The sequence below is a fragment of the Paramisgurnus dabryanus genome, chromosome 8, assembly GCF_030506205.2.
Source record: "Paramisgurnus dabryanus chromosome 8, PD_genome_1.1, whole genome shotgun sequence".
Lineage (NCBI taxonomy): Eukaryota > Metazoa > Chordata > Actinopteri > Cypriniformes > Cobitidae > Paramisgurnus > Paramisgurnus dabryanus.
Window position 1 is genome coordinate 26,260,138 of NC_133344.1, and position 21,965 is coordinate 26,282,102.

General features: G+C 41.4%; 1 protein-coding gene across 4 annotated transcripts in view; it reads left to right on the forward strand.

Annotated features, from left to right (window-relative positions):
• Positions 1-21,965, forward strand: part of LOC135771153 (alpha-2-macroglobulin-like) — a 163,034-nt gene that overhangs the window by 13,532 nt on the left and 127,537 nt on the right. For 2 of the 4 annotated variants that reach the window (XM_065281252.2, XM_065281253.2), the window contains exons 17-31: positions 8,983-9,112; positions 9,323-9,548; positions 9,624-9,753; positions 9,839-9,960; positions 10,390-10,441; positions 10,921-11,004; positions 11,101-11,277; positions 11,378-11,453; positions 11,545-11,701; positions 12,147-12,221; positions 15,743-15,905; positions 15,988-16,181; positions 16,283-16,495; positions 16,626-16,747; positions 16,890-16,971. In XM_065281252.2, coding sequence (XP_065137324.1) covers positions 8,983-9,112; positions 9,323-9,548; positions 9,624-9,753; positions 9,839-9,960; positions 10,390-10,441; positions 10,921-11,004; positions 11,101-11,277; positions 11,378-11,453; positions 11,545-11,701; positions 12,147-12,221; positions 15,743-15,905; positions 15,988-16,181; positions 16,283-16,495; positions 16,626-16,747; positions 16,890-16,971 — 2,003 coding nt within the window. Of the gene's footprint in view, positions 1-8,982; positions 9,113-9,322; positions 9,549-9,623; positions 9,754-9,838; positions 9,961-10,389; positions 10,442-10,920; positions 11,005-11,100; positions 11,278-11,377; positions 11,454-11,544; positions 11,702-12,146; positions 12,222-15,742; positions 15,906-15,987; positions 16,182-16,282; positions 16,496-16,625; positions 16,748-16,889; positions 16,972-17,866; positions 17,951-18,061; positions 18,168-18,380; positions 18,689-21,965 lie in introns of those variants that run through there. The other 2 variants (XM_065281248.2, XM_065281251.2) reach the window with 2 other exon arrangements.

Here is a 21,965-nt window from a genome sequence, read left to right on the forward strand (position 1 = left end):
ATGTATTATATATTAGAGCAATAAATGCTGCAAGTAACATTTATGTAGAAATATTAGCGGCCCAATAATGCAGTGTCTCTTTAAGAGGGGAGTGTGCATGTGACCGGTGTTTTAATACTTTAAAAAGGAAGCGCGAGATTCAGTTAGTTGTATTGACGTTCAACCCGGTGTGCGGCCACTTGGTTTATTACCTTGTTGCATTTTTGAAGAAAAAATAAAGAATACAGAAATGTGGAAAACAGAGTAATATCCTTTTGTACACTGGGTTGGCCTTTCCGTGGGGAGAACACGGAACAGTATTTGTTTTGAAATAGGGGCTGATATACAGTAATATGAGTACAGTATTCACTATTATAGCGATTATCATTATGGGCGATTTAGTTGAGAAACATATAAAGTAAATTTTGTGTTTAAAGAAAGACTATATTACAGTATAAGGATATACAGGTATATTACCTGGACTGGTATGGCCCAAAATTCTGACATGATTTTGCATTCAGTTTCGAAGTTACAGTTTGTCATGTAGGGTACATCCCACACTTCAATCTCTCATAAAATTTTGATGCTATTGGTCCAATCAAATGCTCTCTAGATACATCCCTTACCCTACCTTACGCAGAACCTTTACCTGATATCACAAGCGCCTGAAAGGAACACTTGTTTATATATTTACTAGTTTTTATATGGAGAAATGATGTAAATATGCTTTCCATTGGGGTGAATGAAGTCGTGTCAGTGTCACGCAAGGTGCTTCAACATGACACACACACACACGCACACACACGCGCACAGACACAGGGTGCTCCTGTCCAACACAATAGCACAGAGCAGATCATATGCGCAAACCTGTGCCGAAAACAAAAACTATCTAACCCATTTACATTCCACATTGTATCATTAGACATTTCTGCAGCAGTCTTTTGTGTGTCACAGTCACCAAAGTGAATAACTTATTTACGGGAGAAAAATCAAACAGACCACCATCGTCTCTTTCCTCTGGAACAACTGACAACAGATTTATTTTTTGCGCATGCTCATAACATACAGTGCACTCAGGCACGCACGTTCTAATGACGTCACTGCGTAGATTATTTAACATGGCTTTGCCACTTATACTGTGAAATATGCTTAACACTCCCACTCAAAGACTTGTTTATAGCTTTCTATAGTGGCAAACAAAAACAGAACAATACATAAATCCAAAAATTTTAATTTAAATTCTGTATACTGGCAGTAATCTACAAAAATAAAAATAATAATTTTACACATTATTCTCCAAACAAATACACCTTGAAGTTCTCAAACCTAGCCTTTGTCACTGGCTTGGTAAAGACATCAGCTACCATATTTGCAGTATTCTATAGATATTTTCCCCTCTGTGTGTGCAGATCGCACAAAGTGATATTTTATATCTATGTGTTTACTTCTCTGTCTGCACAAAGCTATTGCCCCCTGGTTGTCCTCAGATATCTTGACTGGTACATGCTTGGTTACTACTATCAATTCCTTTAAGTAGTTGTACAAGATACATACTGTAGTGTCATCCCACTGTAGTCATCTGTAAATGCTATCGCATACCTGTATTCATCTTTATCTGCTGGTACTATAGGGCCACATAGCTCTATTCCGGTTGTTGTTTTAGCGTCTGCCTGTCTGTTTCTACTTTGTGTAAATTTGCCCTGTGTGCATATTTCACAATTTTGATTGGACTTGTCATGTTTCCCTTTTATCGTCGTCCCTTTAACTACCTTTTCTAGTTTAGCAACATCATCAAAATTACAATGACCAAGTATGCCACCTTTGAATGTCATGACAACCGTACACTTCATCAACATTTTCCTTTTCTACATTGTTTGTCAGGAAACGGACTCAGAGTCAAGTGCAAGTTAAATAGTTTATTTAGAAAAATATAGAAAACAGGAGAGCAAGTCACTGGTAGATCCACACACGGCGTACACCCGTCGACTCACTCCGATGGAATCACTACTGTGGGAATGAATCACTCCCACAGTAGGGGAGAGTGAGTCGGCGCTACACAATAATTCAGTACAGATCCAAAGGAAGAGAGAGCCACCCACGCGCTCCGTCGAGAACGCCAGCACTGCCACCACACGCAACAGAGGGATGAAACACGCCGCCCTGAAGGTGGATGACAGGCGGAGATGGAAGTCCAAGTTCTCAGACGGATAATCCACTGTGTAATCCAGATGATGAAGGACCACCCGGAAACCACTGGTCACCGCCTAAAAACGAAGCGAACCAGTGGTTCCGAGAAACAACAGTAATTAGAGTCAATATAATCCACAAGGTAAAATGGGTGAACTCCACTCACGGGTGATGATGCAAACCGGAGAGAGGGAGACAGCTGGTATACCGCCTAGAAACGAAGCGAACCAGCTGTGTCGAGAGACAAACAAAGTCAGTATAATCCAATGCTCCAACAAGCGAGCGGTCCGGGTGAAGACGTGTCCCCGAATGCCGAAACCAAACCTGGGGTAACAAAGGGAAAGACAGAGAGCGACTGACAAGACAAGGCAGGGCAGCAGGACTGTGATAAAACAATGAGCGCGCAACAAAGGACAGGACTACGTGCAATATAAAGGGAAAGGTAAACGAGACACCACCGGTGAACAATCAACTGAAACAAGGGGGCGGAGTTAGTGAACACACGAGGAACCGGCACCACAGGTAAACAACACACACACACAGATCACACAGCCATCGATCACCCAGCAGTCATGACAGTAGCCCCCCCTCCACGACCGGCACCAGACGGACCGGGGAACTCACCCTGTCGCCGACGGAGGTCCTCGATCAGCCCAGGATCCAGCAAATCCCGACCCGGAACCCAGCTCCTCTCATCAGGACCGTATCCTTCCCAATCCACTAAATACTGAAATCCTCTGCCCCTGCGGCGGGAGTCTAGTAACCTCTTAACAGTGTAGACAGGGGCACCATCCACTAGACGAGGGGCGGGGGGATTAGGGGCAGAGACAGGGGGGTTATAGCGAGCAAACATCACAGGTTTAACCTTGGATACATGAAAAACAGGGTGAACCCGACCAAGAGAAAGGGGTAACTTAAGCTTAATCGTCACCGGATTAATGACCTTAGAAATACTGTATGGCCCAATGAATCTCGGAGCCAGCTTACGAGAAGGCTCACGGAGAGACAGATCCTTGGTAGAAAGCCATACCTTTTGACCACAAACGTAACGGGGTGGAGGTCGCCGATGACGATCAGCTGCAGCTTTGGTTCGTCTGGAATTAGATAATAACAGTGTCTTAGCTCTCCTCCAGGTGCGTCTGCACCTGCGTACGAAAGCTAACGCAGACGGAACCGCTGCCTCGGGCTCCTGTGATGGAAACAGGGGAGGTTGATAACCGATGGAAAGTTCAAACGGGGACAAATTGGTAGACGTAACGGGAAGAGAATTATGAGAATATTCAACCCACGGGAGCTGATCGCACCAGGAATTCGGATATTGTGACGACAGACAGCGGAGCGTTCTACCGAGATCCTGATTAGCCCGTTCGCATTGCCCATTGGTCTGCGGGTGATAACCAGACGACAAGCTGGCCGTGGCGCCAATCTGTCTACAAAACTCCTGCCAAAAACGAGAGATGAACTGAGGACCCCTATCTGACACTACGTCAGTCGGAATACCATGTAACCGAAAAACGTGATTAATCAAAACCTGAGCCATCTCTTTTGCAGAAGGTAGCTTGGGCAGGGGAATGAAATGAACCGCCTTCGAAAAACGATCCACCACAGTTAGAACAACAGTGTTACCATTAGATGCCGGTAAGCCGGTGACAAAATCAAGAGCTATATGAGACCAGGGGCGGGAGGGCACGGGCAAAGATTTAAGCAGACCAGCGGGTGGTAAATTAGATACTTTATTACGAGCACAAACCGAACAGGCTAATACAAACTGTCTGACGTCAGTGGACATAGAAGGCCACCAAAAACGCTGACGGACGGCAGCCAGCGTTCTCCGAATACCTGGATGGCCGACAAATTTGGACTCGTGACCCCACCGGATGACATCGGAACGTAACCGCTCAGGAACCCATAGGCGACCCGCTGGACACCCCTCCGGAACTTCCCCCTCCCGGCCGGCCTCTCTCACCCGCTGTTCGACTCCCCATACGAGGGCGCCGACCACCCTCCCCTCCGGGAGAATGGTCTCCGTCCTCTCCGAATCGGACTTTTCGAACAGACGGGAGAGAGCATCAGGCTTGGTATTTTTCGAGCCAGGCCGGTACGAGAGGGTGAAGTTGAAACGATCAAAGAAGAGTGCCCAACGAGCCTGCCTAGATGTTAGTCTTCTGGCCGAACGGATATATTCAAGATTCTTATGATCCGTCCAGACCAGAAAGGGCTCCGAGGTTCCCTCCAACCAGTGACGCCACTCACCCAAAGCGAGTCTAACCGCCAACAGCTCCCGATTCCCTATGTCGTAATTACGTTCTGCTGGGTTTAACCGGTGAGAGAAAAAAGCACACGGATGTACTTTCCCATCAATAGACGATCGCTGTGATAAGACGGCGCCTACCCCGACATCAGATGCATCCACTTCCACTATAAATTGTTTAGCCGGATCGGGAATAGAGAGGACAGGTGCAGAGATGAACCGGGATTTTAACACATCAAAGGCCTCCTGAGCCTCTCTACTCCAACGGAAACATACATTAGGTGAAGTGAGAGCGGTGAGAGGCTTAGCGATCTGACCAAAATTTCTGATGAAACGCCGATAAAAATTGGCGAACCCCAGAAATCGCTGAAGCTCCTTCCGAGTGTCGGGTACTGGCCAATCGGCAACCGTCTTAACCTTAGCGGGATCGGGACGAATTTCTCCCTCGGCAATGACAAAACCCAGAAACGAAACCGACTTTTTGTGGAACTCGCACTTCTCCGCCTTAACAAATAGCTGATTCTCTAATAGCCGTTGTAAAACCATGCGAACGTGCTGAGTGTGTATCTGCATGGAGGGAGAAAAGATGAGAATGTCATCGAGATACACAAAGACAAATCTGTTAATCATGTCACCCAGCACTTCATTGACCATGGTCTGGAAGACAGCTGGAGCGTTACAAAGACCGAACGGCAGAACGGAATATTCCCAGTGTCCAGAAGGTGTATTAAAGGCTGTCTTCCACTCATCGCCCTCTCTAATACGTACCAAATGATAAGCGTTGCGCAGATCTAATTTGGTAAATACGCGCGCTCCCTGTAATAACTCGAATGCTGATGACATTAAAGGCAAGGGGTACTTATTCTTAACAGTAATGTCATTCAGCCCTCGATAATCAATGCACGGACGAAGAGACCCGTCTTTCTTTTTTACAAAGAAAAATCCAGCACCGGCTGGAGACGAGGAGCGGCGAATGAGACCGGCTTTAAGAGCGTCATTAATGTACTTATCCATAGCCTCTCTTTCTGGTTTAGCTAGGGAAAATATGCGACCCTTAGGCGGAGAAGTGTTGGGAAGTAGTTTAATCTCGCAATCATACGACCGATGAGGAGGCAGAGAAGTGGCCCGGGACTTACTGAAAACCTGATACAGATCCGAGTACTCCGCCGGGACCCCTGAGAGATCGATAGCCGGGACCTGCGAGACAGAACAAGAGACAAGAGAGGGAGCAGGACCAAGACAAGAAACATAACACGAAGACTTCCATGATAACACAACATTGTTCTGCCAATCAACGTGAGGATTATGTTTGGATAGCCAGTCATGACCTAAAATGACTGGCGATTGTGAATCTTCTAAGATGTAGAATTCAATCTCCTCACGATGATTGCCAGAAACAAACAAACTCACAGGGGGTGTGCGGTGCGTGATCACAGCCATATGCTGGCCCTTCAATGTCCAGGCAGACAAAGGGGAGGAGAGAGGGATGAATGGAATACCCCAGGACTTGGCCAACCCAGCATCCAAAAGACACGCCTCCGCACCGGAATCCAGCAACGCCTGTGACGAAAAAGAGTTAATCATGACAGGTAGTGTGGTGCTGCTTACGGGAGATTTAAATGACGATGCGCCCACCGAGACTCCCAGGTTCATCGGCGGGCGTGAGCTTTTACCGGACAGGTGGCCGCCAGATGCCCCGGCTTGCCACAATACAAACAGAGGCCATTAGATAGCCGACGACTTCTCTCTCCAGCAGAAATTCGGAACTTGCCCAGCTGCATAGGCTCCTCGGAGGGCGTCTCTGAAGCGATCTCCCCTGGTTCTGACATCAGGTGGCGAAATGAGCGACGCAGATCTCTCTGCCGATGGCGAGACTCGACCCTCAGAGCCAGATCGATGACAGCTTCCAGGGACGTGGGTGGCTCCCTCAGTGCAATCTCGTCTTGAATACCTGGCGTGAGACCCTCGAGGAACTGTGCTCTTAATGCCGCATCATTCCAGTTGCAGCAAATAGCGAGCGTTTTGAATCGTATGGCGAAATCAGTCACAGAGTCATTACGTTGCCGTAATCTCACCAACTCAGCCGCTGCCATGTCTCCCTTGAGTGAGCGGTCAAATAGTTTTAACATCTCCTCCTCGAGAGCCTCAAATGAAAAAGTAAAAGGAGCTTTAGCCCCCCAGGCGGCCATACCCCAGTCTCTCGCCCTTCCAGTGAGTAATGTCAGGACATAGGCCACCTTGGAAGTGGATGAAGAAAATCGACGGGGCTGGAGTGCGAAGACGAGAGAGCACTGCTGTAAAAAGGATCTGCAGGTGTTGGGATCGCCATTGTAGGTGGGGGGTGTAGCCGTGTGTGGCTCCCGTTCAAATGAAGCGGCTCCTCCGGATGAGGTTGGGGCTTCATGGTGAGGAGTCACTTGGTCCAAGCGATTGCTGAGCTCTTTCAGTTGCTCAGACAGGATGCTGAAATCTCTGGCAGCAGCAGACAATAACGACGAATGTTGGTCGATGGCCGCCCCCTGTTGGTGAAGGGCGGTCTGTACCTCCCGACTCTCTAAACTTGCTGACTCCATTTTTGGCGCGCTCATCTGTCAGGAAACGGACTCAGAGTCAAGTGCAAGTTAAATAGTTTATTTAGAAAAATATAGAAAACAGGAGAGCAAGTCACTGGTAGATCCACACACGGCGTACACCCGTCGACTCACTCCGATGGAATCACTACTGTGGGAATGAATCACTCCCACAGTAGGGGAGAGTGAGTCGGCGCTACACAATAATTCAGTACAGATCCAAAGGAAGAGAGAGCCACCCACGCGCTCCGTCGAGAACGCCAGCACTGCCACCACACGCAACAGAGGGATGAAACACGCCGCCCTGAAGGTGGATGACAGGCGGAGATGGAAGTCCAAGTTCTCAGACGGATAATCCACTGTGTAATCCAGATGATGAAGGACCACCCGGAAACCACTGGTCACCGCCTAAAAACGAAGCGAACCAGTGGTTCCGAGAAACAACAGTAATTAGAGTCAATATAATCCACAAGGTAAAATGGGTGAACTCCACTCACGGGTGATGATGCAAACCGGAGAGAGGGAGACAGCTGGTATACCGCCTAGAAACGAAGCGAACCAGCTGTGTCGAGAGACAAACAAAGTCAGTATAATCCAATGCTCCAACAAGCGAGCGGTCCGGGTGAAGACGTGTCCCCGAATGCCGAAACCAAACCTGGGGTAACAAAGGGAAAGACAGAGAGCGACTGACAAGACAAGGCAGGGCAGCAGGACTGTGATAAAACAATGAGCGCGCAACAAAGGACAGGACTACGTGCAATATAAAGGGAAAGGTAAACGAGACACCACCGGTGAACAATCAACTGAAACAAGGGGGCGGAGTTAGTGAACACACGAGGAACCGGCACCACAGGTAAACAACACACACACACAGATCACACAGCCATCGATCACCCAGCAGTCATGACATTGTTAAGGTAATACAGCATACCATACACGTCCACTTTGAATTTGGTACCGTTCTTGTGAATCAGCCAGTTATCACCGTCCTTGAAGTGCATCTCAGCTCCGTTAGCTGTAGCTGATTTAACTGAAAAAATGTTTTGTGGAAACGATGGGATGTATAGTGCTTGCCTCGCTGTCCAGCAAGTAGACTTCGGCGTCTCCCCTCATCTTAGCCATCCCGCTCACCTTGGTTCTGTCGGCAAGCTCGATCATGTGATCCTCGGGGCTGAAGCTTTTTTAAACTGTTTTAAACTTTGTGGCGTCGTTGATCATGTGAGTTGTGGCCCTGCAGTCGACCATGAGACCCTTCTTGTTTCCACTTTGAATAGGACAGTCACTCATCTTGAAGAAACAGAAAGATGTAGGCTCTGCCTCTGACTCTCCATCTGCTTTCTTCACATGGTCATGGCCTCGTCCTTGACTGCGTCCCTTTCCACACTGTGGTGTGTCCCATTTTCGATAATCTCTTCTTGCCTGGAATTCGTTGGGTTATGTACTGGCCATGTCCTGGCCATGTGTCCCTTTTTACCGCAGGTTTAACACTCTACATCAGTCATATCCATTTTCTTTCCTCTCCCTCTTCCATGTGACGCTAGTTTTCATCACGTTGTCTTCTTCAACATTCACGTCACTTTTCCCGTATTTTTCGGTACTCTCGTAACTTCGCATTTTTGTTTTAAATTCGCTGAACGTTACAATGCCATTGGTCTGGGTGATGTGCACAACAAATGGCTTGTAAGAATCAGGTAGCCCCTTTACTACCATGACTATCTGCAGTCCATCACTTATACTGTGAAATATGCTTAACAAACATAAAATTATGTATTATAAATACATTTTAGAATACATATAATTGTTTTAATGTTTTATTGTAATGTTATTATTACTGTAGCTGGATACTAGAAATGTCAAGAACATGACTGTGATCATACTTATAATATCAATGTCTAACTTGATGTCAAGTCACTTTTATAAATTGCTTTGTCCTGTTTTGATGTATAATCCCAGTGAGATCTTTTAACACACAACATGTGTTTTTTATTCTTTTAGTGATGTATAGCTACAATAGTCGAGTAACTAGTTCATTAGCTCAAAATGCATCACCAATGCCAAGAACGCCGTCAGTTACGGTTCGGACCGTTTTTCCAGAAACATGGATCTGGCAACTTGCTGAAGTTGGGTTAGTGAATATGTGTGTTTTTAGTCATGTGAACAATCAATTCTATTGAAATCATGCTAGAACGAATCTTTAATGTATAATTTTACTGTAATTGCACAGGACACAAAGTCTGTTTTAAATTCCTATTGGGTATTCCTATTGCTGTAATTGATGTAAAGAACATTTTGTAGCTTTACAGCAGACTGAAATATTGTAGTGATTCCATCACAGGGACTCTGGATCAACACAGGTTCCTGTCAAGGTTCCTGACACCATCACCACCTGGGAGACGGATGCCTTCTGTCTGTCCTCCAAAGGTTTGGGTTTGGCTCCTCCTGCTCAGCTGACAGTTTTCCAGCCCTTCTTCCTGGAGCTTTCTCTGCCTTACTCCATCATCCGTGGGGAGATCTTTGAACTGAAGGCCACCGTCTTCAACTATCTGTCCAAATGTATCATGGTGAGATTTCTGTGAACATCATCTCATATTTCTGTCATATCAAATCTGAAGTAATCCTCCATCTTTCATGGACAGGTTAAAGTAACTCCAGCTCCATCTTCAGACTTCACTCTTAAAGCCTCCTCTGATGATGACCAGTATTCATCCTGTCTGTGTGCAAATGGAAGAAAAACCTTTAAATGGATTCTCACTCCTTCTGTTCTTGGTCAGTTTGTTTAATCTGAATCAGTGTCTTGTGTTTTTGTAAGTATTTCATCAGTGGAGATGATCATGAGTTGTTTGTTTTGTAGGAGTGTTGAATATAACAGTGAGTGCAGAGGCAGAGCAGTCACAGACTGTGTGTGACAATGAGATTGTGAGCGTGCCAGAGAGAGGACGCATTGACATAGTTACTCGAAGTCTCCTTGTACAGGTGAGCTCACCCCCAACACACAGCAAAATCACAAGTGTTAAATGTATACTGCTTGTGTTTATATGAGTACCACCAGACCAGACCATATATAAAATGCTGTTATATTATCTTTATATATTGTACTCTGAAGGCAAAGCTCCAAAAATTCATCCATCATTTAAAGTAATCCAGATGACTCCAGTGGGTTAATATACTGTTTGTATTTTAGAGTGACACATGTTTGTATAAGTTGATTTTTTTAAAAAACATATTGTAATGCTTCAGAAGACACATACAGTATATTCACCCAATGGATTATTTTATTGATGGATTTATGTGCTTTTTGGAGCTTTAACTAATGTAATCGCATAAGGGTGAGTATATAAATGTTTTCATATTTTAGTGAACTATTCCTTTAAAATATGTCAATGTAATTATTTTCTGCTGTAGGCTGAAGGAACTGAAAAGACGGAGACCCACAGCTGGTTACTGTGTCCAAAGGGTTTGTCTGCAAATATTTGTCTGGAGTTGTTTTTCAGTCCAGTCCAAGGCCTAAATTAATCTTGCTAGTTGCCTCTTTATTAGAGATGAACCGGTATAAATTTTTTCACAGATTTTCAGACTGATATCCACTGATTCCGATGACAATGCAGATAGTTGTTGGTCTTTATTAACTATATTCCTACCATGAACATTTCTGAATGTTATTAATTTATATGATGACCATTAATGTTGAACATTAAACTAGTAATGATGATTTACTCACCCAAACCCCATGGGTGTATGTTATCTTCTTTAATGTCCTGGATCTTCCAGTCTATATAATTGTAGTAAATGGTGCCCAAAGTGCATCCATCCTTCCCCAAAGTTAGGCTCAAAATCAGCTTGTTACTTTTAAAAGTGAACAAACTATTTCTGAGATAAACATTATTAGTGTTGTTTTACTGATCATTGACAGGTTTTAATTTTTCTGTTTTAAAGGTAACAGTCTTTCAGAAGAGCTGGATCTGACGCTTCCTAAAGATGTGATAGAGGGATCAGCAAGATCTTCAGTTTCAGTCATTGGTAACATTTACTGTAAATACACAAACAGAAATGTGACGTTACATTTGTGTCATTAAATTTAAAATACAATATAAATTTACTAAATCTCTGTTGTAGGAGACATATTGGGTCGTGCACTGCAGAATCTTCATGGATTATTACGAATGCCGTACGGCTGTGGAGAACAAAACATTGCTGTTCTGTCTCCCAATATTTACATTTTACAGTATCTGGAAAACACAAAGCAACTCACTTCAGCCATCAGAGAGAGAGCCACAGGCTTCCTGAAGGGTGGTAAGAAAAAACACATCATGGATTTGATTCATGCTTGCATTAAAATATTGTTTAAGAGAAAATCACTGTTTCACTGTTCAATCACTGTCAAACTAAACAGGATATCAGAGACAGCTGAACTACAGACATAGAAGTGGTGGATACAGTACATTCGGCAGTGGTGAAGAGAATACATGGTGAATATTTGCTTGTGATTTTCACTTTCACTTTGGCGTGATCAAGACTATTGATCAAAAAATGATAAATCTCCAATTTCCACACCTCCAGGTTGACATCTTTTGTCCTGAGGTCTTTTGGCAAAGCACAGAAGTACATATACATTGATCCACATGTTATTAAAAGTGCAAAGGATTGGTTAATAAGCAGGCGCAGTACAGATGGTTGTTTTATTCAACAAGGAAGTTTGTTCAACAACAGAATGAAGGTACGTTACACATTACCAGTGACTTTCTCGTTGTGTGTCACCCGTCTCTTTCAATGAGGTCATTAGGAGGCTATTTCTGGTTATAATAAACAAATGAGTAGCCTACCGTCCACTGCAGTAAGTGATGAGAGACAGATGATGTGAACGCCACTGCTTTGTTTTCATTGGTAGTCGCTCCGAAAGTCCCTCATAATTTGTATAAAGCCAAAAAAAATTGATTTAGTTATGCTTGTAGATAAGTGTGTTATCAAATTAAACACTATTAAATCTATCTTTAATTTTATTGGCCAGAATTGTGTTGATTTCCCTTTAAAATTAAGATGTTTGTATGGACATTGTTGGTCACTAGTCAGTTTGACAGAAACCTGAAAGGCAAATTCACAATGTTCATAATCCAATTCAATAAATTCAGTATGTCGCATTATTTGCTTCTGTGTCTTTACAGGGTGGAGTAAATGATAAAATAACCATGACTGCTTACATCACTGCATCATTACTTGAACTGGAAACTCCACTCACAGTAAGTACATCAACAGAGATCATCATAAAGCAATAAGCCCCAAGAAGCAGTGGGTTACCAGTGCATTTTGCATTGTAACCCCACTGCTTTGCGGGGCTTATTGCTTTTATAAAACGGTTACTTCATATGCATAAGGTTAGCAGGATTTCATAAAATAAAACACAAATAAGTTGTAATTATATTAGTACAAATAGCACTCTTCCGCCAAACAAAGTAGTTCCTCAGAATCAAGTGTGGCTGCAACAGAGTGAAGTTCCCAACCAACACAGACGCAGCAAAGACCCAATGAAATATGATTAAAGACTGTGGTGCTTATTTTCATAAATCAACATTCATCTAATTTATACATTAACATTTATATCGTGCAACTGTTGAAGTGATGATCAAATATGCGTGGAAGGAAGAATGCTTAACTTTAACTCTTTCCCCATCAGCATTTTTTTTTAAGTTGCCACCCAGTTTTAGTTTAATGGCTTCCAGAAAAATGATCTTCTTTAAATAAACATAAAATATCAAATAAAAGAACAGACACTCCGCTTTCAAAAAAACCCTGTTTCATCCTACCTTCATTTGCTCTATTATCACCTCTCAAAATTTCAGCTAAAAGCGGAGATAATTATATTTTTGTGAAGAACTTTTGTAAGAGATCAGATTCAGAGCCATGAACAGAACTACACTGTGTTTTCAGTGTTGAGTGAATGCGTCAGTGTTTAAGTTGGGTAAGATCGCCATCTAGTGGTTAATAGAGGACCTATGAATTTAAAGTGTAACTAAACCCCTGGTCAGAGCCTGACTCCACCCACTGGCAATATTTGAAAAATGCAAGGAAAGTGGGCAGATCCCAACAGAGATAGAGGGGACGAACTAAGCTCGTACCAAGTGTGTGGTGAGATCTTAACAAGGGCGTGGTGAGCTTGAACCTGCTTACGTCACAAGATTTTTTTTTGGACCCAACATCCAGTAGGAAAATTCAACTGCAGTAGCCACCGTTCAACCTGAAGAGGGCAGCACTCAGACATTTTTACACCATATATTGTAGCATTGAACACTTTATATACAAATGTCAAAAAACTTACTAAAATCAGTGAACAGCACTAATAAAGCACCATTCTTACAGATAATTAACTTAAAAAAGTTGGTTTAGAGTTTACTTACTCTTTAAAGGCAGGATAGGCAGGAATTATCTAAAAAACTTTTTACACGTTTGTTTAAACTGTCTTTATATACCAATACATAATTAAAATGTAAGTACTCTGAAAAAGAGAGTATAAAACTTGAGTGTCTTTAGACCTCTCACGACTGTTTTAAACACAGCTCATTTTTCCATTCGGGACGAAACAAATGATTGACTTGCGCGACTATCACTCTCTCACGCGTCCATGGCACCACCCCTGTTGCTATGGTAATCGGCCCACACATGCGCACACCCAATTGATTTGAACGTGCACGAGGCACTCTAGGAAGAGCAACAGAGAAAGTGCATTCAGAAATCACAGTACATGCATATCCAGTCAGCGAAGGCAAACAAGGCAAAAATAGGAATAAACGAAGCAATCAAACGAGAGTAAATATCGCATGGCTTTTCCTCGAGTCGACGATGCGGTAGTGGTATTGTCTCCAGAGTGTAGTCCTCATCAGAGTCAACAATGCTTTCATCACGGAAACTCTTCCATGCAAAACACTGGCTTAATAGTGAGTACTTAAAGCCATCCTATTTGTTTATATTCATAGTGATAAAGTTAAGTGTATTATTACATGCGATTGTGACATGATGTTACTACATGCAGCACGCTCCCAGCAGAGGCAGTCAGCGTCACGCCTTCATGTGTTTTGGGGGCGTGGCTTTAAAAGAAACCCAGAAGGGAGGGGGTGGAGTGAATGGAAAAATGAGCTGTGTTATAAAAAGTGGTGAGAGGTTTACAGACACTCGATTTTCATACTCTCTTTTTCAGAGTACTTACATTTTACTTATGTATTGGTATATTAAGACAGTTTAAACAAATTTGTAAAAAAGTTTTTTTAGATAATTCCTGCCTATCCTGCCTTTAAGGTAGAAACTCCTCAGAGAACGTTTTCTCTTTATTGACGAGATGACTCAACAATATTTATTGACATTTATCTGGATTTCACCATTAATTGTGCAATTGTAAAAAAAAAATATGATTAAAGACTCTAAAAGAGAGTTAAAGAGAGTACGCAGCAACAGTGGCGCAGTGATACTTATGTAATGCGGTCTGAACCGTGGGGTATTTTATCCCGGCTTAGAACGCATTTCAACCGGGTGTGCCTCATAAGCCTTGAAAAGTGAAGCCTCTGGCTCTTTGATTGCCCCCTGGTGGCTGACTGCAGTACAAGTCATAAACCCCGCCCTCTCCATTCAAACGAATGGGACTCCGCTCTAAATAAAAAAAATATTTACACTCCCAATAAAAGTTTCCGAAAGATGGTTTTGGTCCTTTCAAGTAGTTGCTATCACGCTGATATATGTTCAAGTCTTCATTATTGTGGTATGTTTCATTTAAGCTTGTAATTTGACGCTATAGAAACGGCGCGTGTCGTTATGATTGGCGTGGTTGAATTGGTCGCGCAAGCGTTTGGGCGGAAGTTTGATACCGCGGCTCCGCCTCTAGCTCCACGGACGATTCCTTCTGCGCATGCCTTGGCTCCAAACTGACGTTTTTACGTAACATGGCAGCGACCGTGGTCGGACATTTTTGGCTTCAATTCATTACAATGGTGGGAGGCGAAGTCTTTGAGCGTGATTATCCCTATGTCCTAATCCCTTTGAAGATCAGAGCTCATGGATGTAAATTTTCGAGCAAGTACCAAAATAATTTCACTTTGTGTGGATGATTAGAATACACTTGACGAATAAAGCAATGAAAACAATAATTTTTTCTTTATCTGGAGCATCTGTCTCCCTGAAGTGCCCTTAAAATGATGCAAAAATGCTGTTTAGAACTGCAGGTAAGGATACTGGCTCTTACATTGGGACGCTTGATCATTTATTTTTGCATGACGTGACTATTAAAACACGTTGTGATATATCACCATTGATATTTATAAACAGAACACAGAAACACCCCTCTGACTTATTTAAAAAAACTGGTTACAATATAAAACACTTAATTATTTTTATTTATGTAGTATTAACAACAACAAAATCCAGTAATAAAATGAGTGCTTGTACCGTGTTAAGATTAAATAGAAAATCAATATTATATAAATATAGTTTTATTAACTTTTACCTTGCGCCAAAACAAAAACATAAATACCTGTCATTCTGGCCTTCAAATCCTTGGCGGAAGAAAGTAGTTCCCAAACAAAGAGGCTTTAAAAATCACTCTGTTGTTGTTTTAGTACTGTTATGTTATCCGTAGAATATCTCACGGCTGGGAAGGGCTCTCAGCCAATCAGATTTGAGAATCAGAAAGAACTGTTGTATTAAGAGCTATATCACACTCCTAGTCAAGCGATATTGCTTCACACTCACATCTGCTGTTTATCTGTTTGTGTTTTAGGATCCTGTGGTCGCTCAAAGTTTGTCCTGTTTGAGGTCCATCATTGGGAATCTTAAAAACACTTACAGCACTGCGCTGCTTGCCTACACTTTCAGTCTGGCGAATGACACGGACACCAAACAGCAGCTTTTAAAGGAACTGGAAAATCTTGCCATTTCAGAAGGTAAAGACATTTGTGTATTCTTGAATGTCAACAATATATGTTGTTTTATCTGTCATTTATTCACATGTTTTTGGTCCTAAAGGGTCTCAGCTTCATTGGTCTCAGTCAGGATCTGTTGATGATTCTGGTTCTCTGTCAGTGGAGATCAGCTCATATGTTCTGCTAGCTGTTCTCACTTCAGATTCAGTCACTACAGTTGAGCTGGGTTATGCTAACAGGATCGTCAGCTGGCTTGTCAAGCAGCAGAACGCCTATGGAGGATTCTCATCTACACAGGTTAATCATATTAATAAACATTTATGTCATATTAGTGAACCTGCTTGTATATATGACCCAGAACGCATTTCTATGTTGTAATGATGTTGTGATGTTATCAGGACACAGTTGTGGCTCTTCAGGCTTTGTCTTTGTACGCCACCAAAGTCTTCAGCTCTGATGGTTTCAGTACAGTGACGGTTCAGTCAGCAGGAGACTCTCACAACTTTGATGTGAATCAGGACAACAAGTTACTGTATCAGGAGAAGAAACTGACCAATGTTCCTGGCAAATACAGTATTGAAGTGAAAGGCTCGACCTGTGTGTCTGTGCAGGTCAGAAACTCCTGGTATATCTTAGCATTAATAAAAACACTTGGCATATCTCTGTGGTTTAACAAACTGTATGTGTGATGATTTATGAATTAGTTTGTGTTTGTATTGATTCTTTATTTCTTTCTCTCAGATGGCTCTGTTTTACAATATTCCCACTCGCAGTGAAGATAAAACATTGACCGTTGAAGCTACGCTTGAGGCTGATTGCAAAAAATCATTCGCACATCCAAAAAATTTGAACTTCACTGTCACGTAGGAAATATTAGGAAAATATAAAAATATGATAATGATTATAGCTTTAGTTAGTTTGTCTAACAAACGCTTCTAAAAGTATAAAAAAAAATTATTTACATGAGGTATTCAAGAAACCAACCCCTTACGTTTATTTTTTCAGATATAATGGTCCGCAGGAAACTACTAACATGGTCATTGTGGATATTAAGCTCTTATCAGGATTCACAGCTGACACAACATTGGTGGGTTTGAATTCAAGTGAATTATCACAAACTTTGAAGTTATGAGAGCTCAAGTCTCAAAACACATACTCTGCGTCTGTATTTTTAGTAGTAAACTACTGTAAAGCTCTTCTTGTTGACCTTGTAGTCCCTGGAGCTCAGTTGTTACACTGTCAGAAAAAATGGCCCCTATAGCTGTCACTGCAGCGTACACCTTTGCAACTAAAGTGTTCAAATAACTTTAAAGGTACATGTTGTTACCAAATGTATACATACCTAAACCAAAATGGTACATATTAGGACCTTTTTAAAAGGTACTGCCTGTGTTAGCTTGGGTCTATTTTTGGCCATTTTTTTCTAACAGTGTAGAGCTTTGTGTTAGTAGTCAGAGGGACCACACATACTGATAAAATGTAAATCTGGTATAATGTAAAGTATAAAGTAGACGTTTAGCTACAGTGCTAACGTAACTTGCAGCTTACATTCTAGAGAGGTTACACACAGCAATATAAACAAAAACTGTGCATGCTCTCTTTAAGTCGCTCTTTTAAAATAATAAGTAGAATACCAGTCAATACGGACTCAAGGGGATCCTGTGCTGAGCAGTAGTAAGAGCGTGTGAGCGCAAGGGATCATCCCGGAAGAGAATTGTCCCATGAAAGGTCAATAGGTCATAATGTGGCTCATTTTATTTACAGCTAAATTAATTTTGATTCATTTTACTAATACAGTAGTTAGATTGGGCAGGCCTTCCCAAAAGGGCATTTAATTACAAAAAATGCCTTGGCAGAAACGGCACTTTGGTCATCCAGGGGTGAAGGGGCAAGTGCTCAAGCACCCTTCACCTCCCTGCACGTATCTGGTCTTAACAAAAATTAAAATGACTTTAATGATTAAAATAATTTCTGCCTCACAGCATGCCTCTGCTTTTCAGACATTTGGACCACTTGTGGAGCGTGTGGATACTAAAGACGATCATATCCTTTTATATCTGAAAGAGGTGAGAGAATGAAATATTCATATTTTGAGCATTTATATAATTTATCCATAAATGTTTTAGCTATAATGCCAATGACTGAGAGTTTGTGTTCTTCTGTTGATCCTCCTGCAGGTTCCAAAAAATCTCCCTATGAAATATGAGCTACAATTAAAACAGATTCTTCCAGTCAAGAACCTCAAGCCAGCTGTGATCAAAGTCTATGATTACTACCAAACAAGTAAGATGTAAATTCATTTTAATCATACACTTAAAGAAGTCAAGTGTCTGTGAGTGTGCATGGCTTGCCTAAACACAACGGTTTGTCTTATTTGACTTCATTTAAAAGTATACTTTATACATTATTACTTATTTATAGTACAGTGATTGTATCTGACACCTGTTATTATCTACAGCACTTTTTTCTCTGGTGTAATTTTTTTATTTTCTTCAGGTGATCACTCTGAGGCCGAGTACTCCTTCCTCTGTTGAATAACTTTACTTACTAAACTTACTGTGCACCTTGGATGAAGTTGAAATAAAATCAGAAATATTTGAATGTTGTATTTTGTATTTTAATTGGTCTTATCATTGGCACAAAACTACTTCATGAAAGTGTTAAAAACTTGTGTTTCCCCTCTATATCTCACACATTACATGAGCCCAAATTTCATTAAGCCCCTGAAACCTCAGTTTATCTCAGTGTCTATCAACCTGATCAAAGCACAAAACATCTTTCATTAATAAAAGTGATGGCATTTATTTTCCAAGCTCATTGTGTCAAATCTCTGGGTCAATATTTGAAACTGATATGATCTTGAGTCTAAAGCAAAGGTCAAGCAACATTTAAGGAGAAAAGTATGTGTAAAGCCCTTGTTTACTTAAAGGGGAAATAAACAGAAAAAGGCCATAATACTTTGAAGGGGGATAAGTAATAACAAATGCTTAAAAATGTAGCTGTAGTAGAGCCCAGGTGCACATATAGTTAATTTGCACCATCAGATACAATATACTTTATAAAACTTCGGACAAATGTATTTTGTATATCAATAATACATATCACAAGTACATGTACATAGCAATAATGTAAAAAAGATGCGTAATGAATTTGCTATTCCCCGACGGGATGCCAGCACATGTGATGCTGTTTGAGTTTGTATTGGTGAAATAATGTCATTCTGAGACAATACTATTTAAACATACTGCTGTTTCACATTCAGAGGCGACATAATGTATTTGTTCGCTTAAAAAAATCAGAATTTAAATGCATTTTTACATGTTGCCTACACATTGCACTGTCACAATATAACAAATGCTGAGCTTAGCAGTCATATAAATAAGCTCTTATAGCAGAGATAATGGCCAGAGGTTCTTACTTGATATAGTAATGCAATTGCTGGACATCTTAGTTAGCGGTATAGACAATTAGCATGAATTTAAACCTCAGTCGTAGATTTATGGTGACAAAAGACAGGCTATTTCGTACTCAATAGTAATTTAGAATAGACCTTTCTCACAACTTCCGTATTTATGACCGGACATATGCAATCGTTGCGGAAATCTACTTCCTCCGCAGTCAAGGCAATGTAAAAAGCTGTATCTGTTCCATTAATTCCCTGTTGATGGTGAAGTTAGACAGAAGTGGATTCAGGCTATCCGTCGAGATTAAGGACCTAACTTCACCATAAGAAAGGGGAGCACTTATGTATGCAGCAGACAGTTCACTAAAGACGACTACATTTTAGGGCTCACTGGTCGCCGCTTGCAACCAAATGCTGTCTCTACCAATTTTTCTTGGAACGAGTTCACACAAACTTACGATCACAGACATTAGCAGACAAAAATGTTAACTGATAATGATAGCATCCGGCTAACGTTATTGTTGCTACACACAAGACGTTCACTTGGACAACCATAGGCAGTAATTGAAGGTAATTGGTACCATAATGCTTCATTCAAAGCAGACTATAATGTTTTAGTAAGGTAGTCTATATCATCTACTATACATACATTATGTGTGAGTGGACATGCTTATAATGTGTTGTTTTAGTTAACAGTTCAGTAACAGTTAGACTCGCTCTCTACTTACCTAGAAATTTATGGACAAATTCTTCATGGAAAAAGTTTTCCTCCATTAGTCGTGTCACATCAGCAAATGTAATATTTGGCAAATCCGTTAACGAAGTTGTGTAAACTCTTTGATCCATTTTAAACTTGCCCGGGTTTATGTTTTTGTAGTGTGTTGACGCTTGACAGGAACTCCGCTTTCACAACGATTATGTATTTCCGGTTACTGTGAGAAAGGTCTATAGTCAATAATCCAGAGCAAATCATAATGAATACAAACATATATTAACCAGGTAAACAACATAGAAATTCAAAAGTCAATTCAACTAGCACATTAATCAATTGTAAGAAATATCAATAATACGAAGTAATTCAAAATTCAACTCAAACAACATAATGCATTGATCAATCATATAAAACCCTTTAATAGTATGAAATCAGAGTTGCGATAAGAACTACACACAGTGATCGTGCAGGAGATCTGTTTACAGATTCCCAGAATCCTCTTAACACCTTTCCTTAAATACTGGCTGTGCTGTGTTTCCCACTCTGAGCCTTTCCCGAAGGGATTCCGTTGAGCCTGTCTCGCCTGTGTTGTCCCCTCCTCGCATACATCTCCACGAACACAGAGTCTTATATACATATTGACTTTCACTGAGTGTCTCCTGTTATACATATTGACTTTCACATTTGTGTCATCTCTTATACATATACACTGAGTGTCATCTCCTACACATCTTGAATAAACACCTCTGCGCTGGGATCCTTGTGTTTGTCGTTCCTAACAAATACCCAGTTTTACCAAATGGTTTTTATTTGTTTATTATTACATTTTGGTGTCCCACTCTGGGGGTTGTAAGTTTGCTGTGCCTTTTTGATATTTGTGACATACATTTCATTTACATTCAGGAGGAAATTTGTGAGAGAGACCTGGGAGTTTATCTCCAGCTCCCTACAGTTTCTAACCCAATTTCTATATGTTAATGGTGGATTTTCACACACATAAAGGAATGGGAACCTTTTATCAGACGCAATGAGACCATTAGAATAATACCAAATATGTATGGTTACACACGTGTATACTTTGATTGAAGAGTTGAAGAGAGTACTTTTGTGAGTTTGAACATCTCTAAACCAGCATGTGAGGAGGGAGAGAGGTCGTGAGGAATTGCAGGCAGAGAAACAGATGTGACTCTGTGGTGTGTCTCTTCTGTGACCTCACAGAGGGTGGTTTTCTTTGAGGTAGATATGAACTTGGTGAGAACTTTTTAGATGTTGTTTCCCACCAAAGTGCAATTTATTTGATAAAATAGTTCTCTCTGGATTTTACAAGACTGTTTTAAGAAAACTTTAAAAAAAATCTTTGGTGTCCCCAGAGTATGTATGTAAAGTTTTAGCTCAAAATACCACACATATAATTTATTCTAGCATGTTAAAATTGCCACTTTGTAGGTCTGAGCAAAAATGTGCCGTTTTTGGGTTTGTCCTTTTAAATGCAAATGAGCTGATCTCTGCACTAAATGTCAGTGTCGTGGTTGGATAGTATAGATTAAGAGGCGGTATTATCCCCTACTGACATCACAAGTTACTGGATTGTTTTTTTTCTTCACATTTTCTAGGTTTATAGAAGCACTGGGACCCAATTATAGTACTTAAACATGGCAAAAGTCAGATTTAACACAACTTGTGTTTGACATCACAACTTGCGGCCCAGACAGAGGTGCACCTTGTCAACAGGCAAGGCAGGCAACTGCTTGGAGCCCCCGAGAGGGCCCCCGAGTTTGTTTCTCGGATGGCCAGCTACACCCGGTAGATGAACAACATGACTGCATATCAAAACTCTGATTGGATGGAATGTTGATTGACATTGGCTTAGCCCAGTCAAAATCCAACCCAGGTGGATAACTTGCCAGTTTCGAAAATGAACGTAGCGAATGGGTGACGTTGTATCGTTCAGTCGTGATGTCGCAGT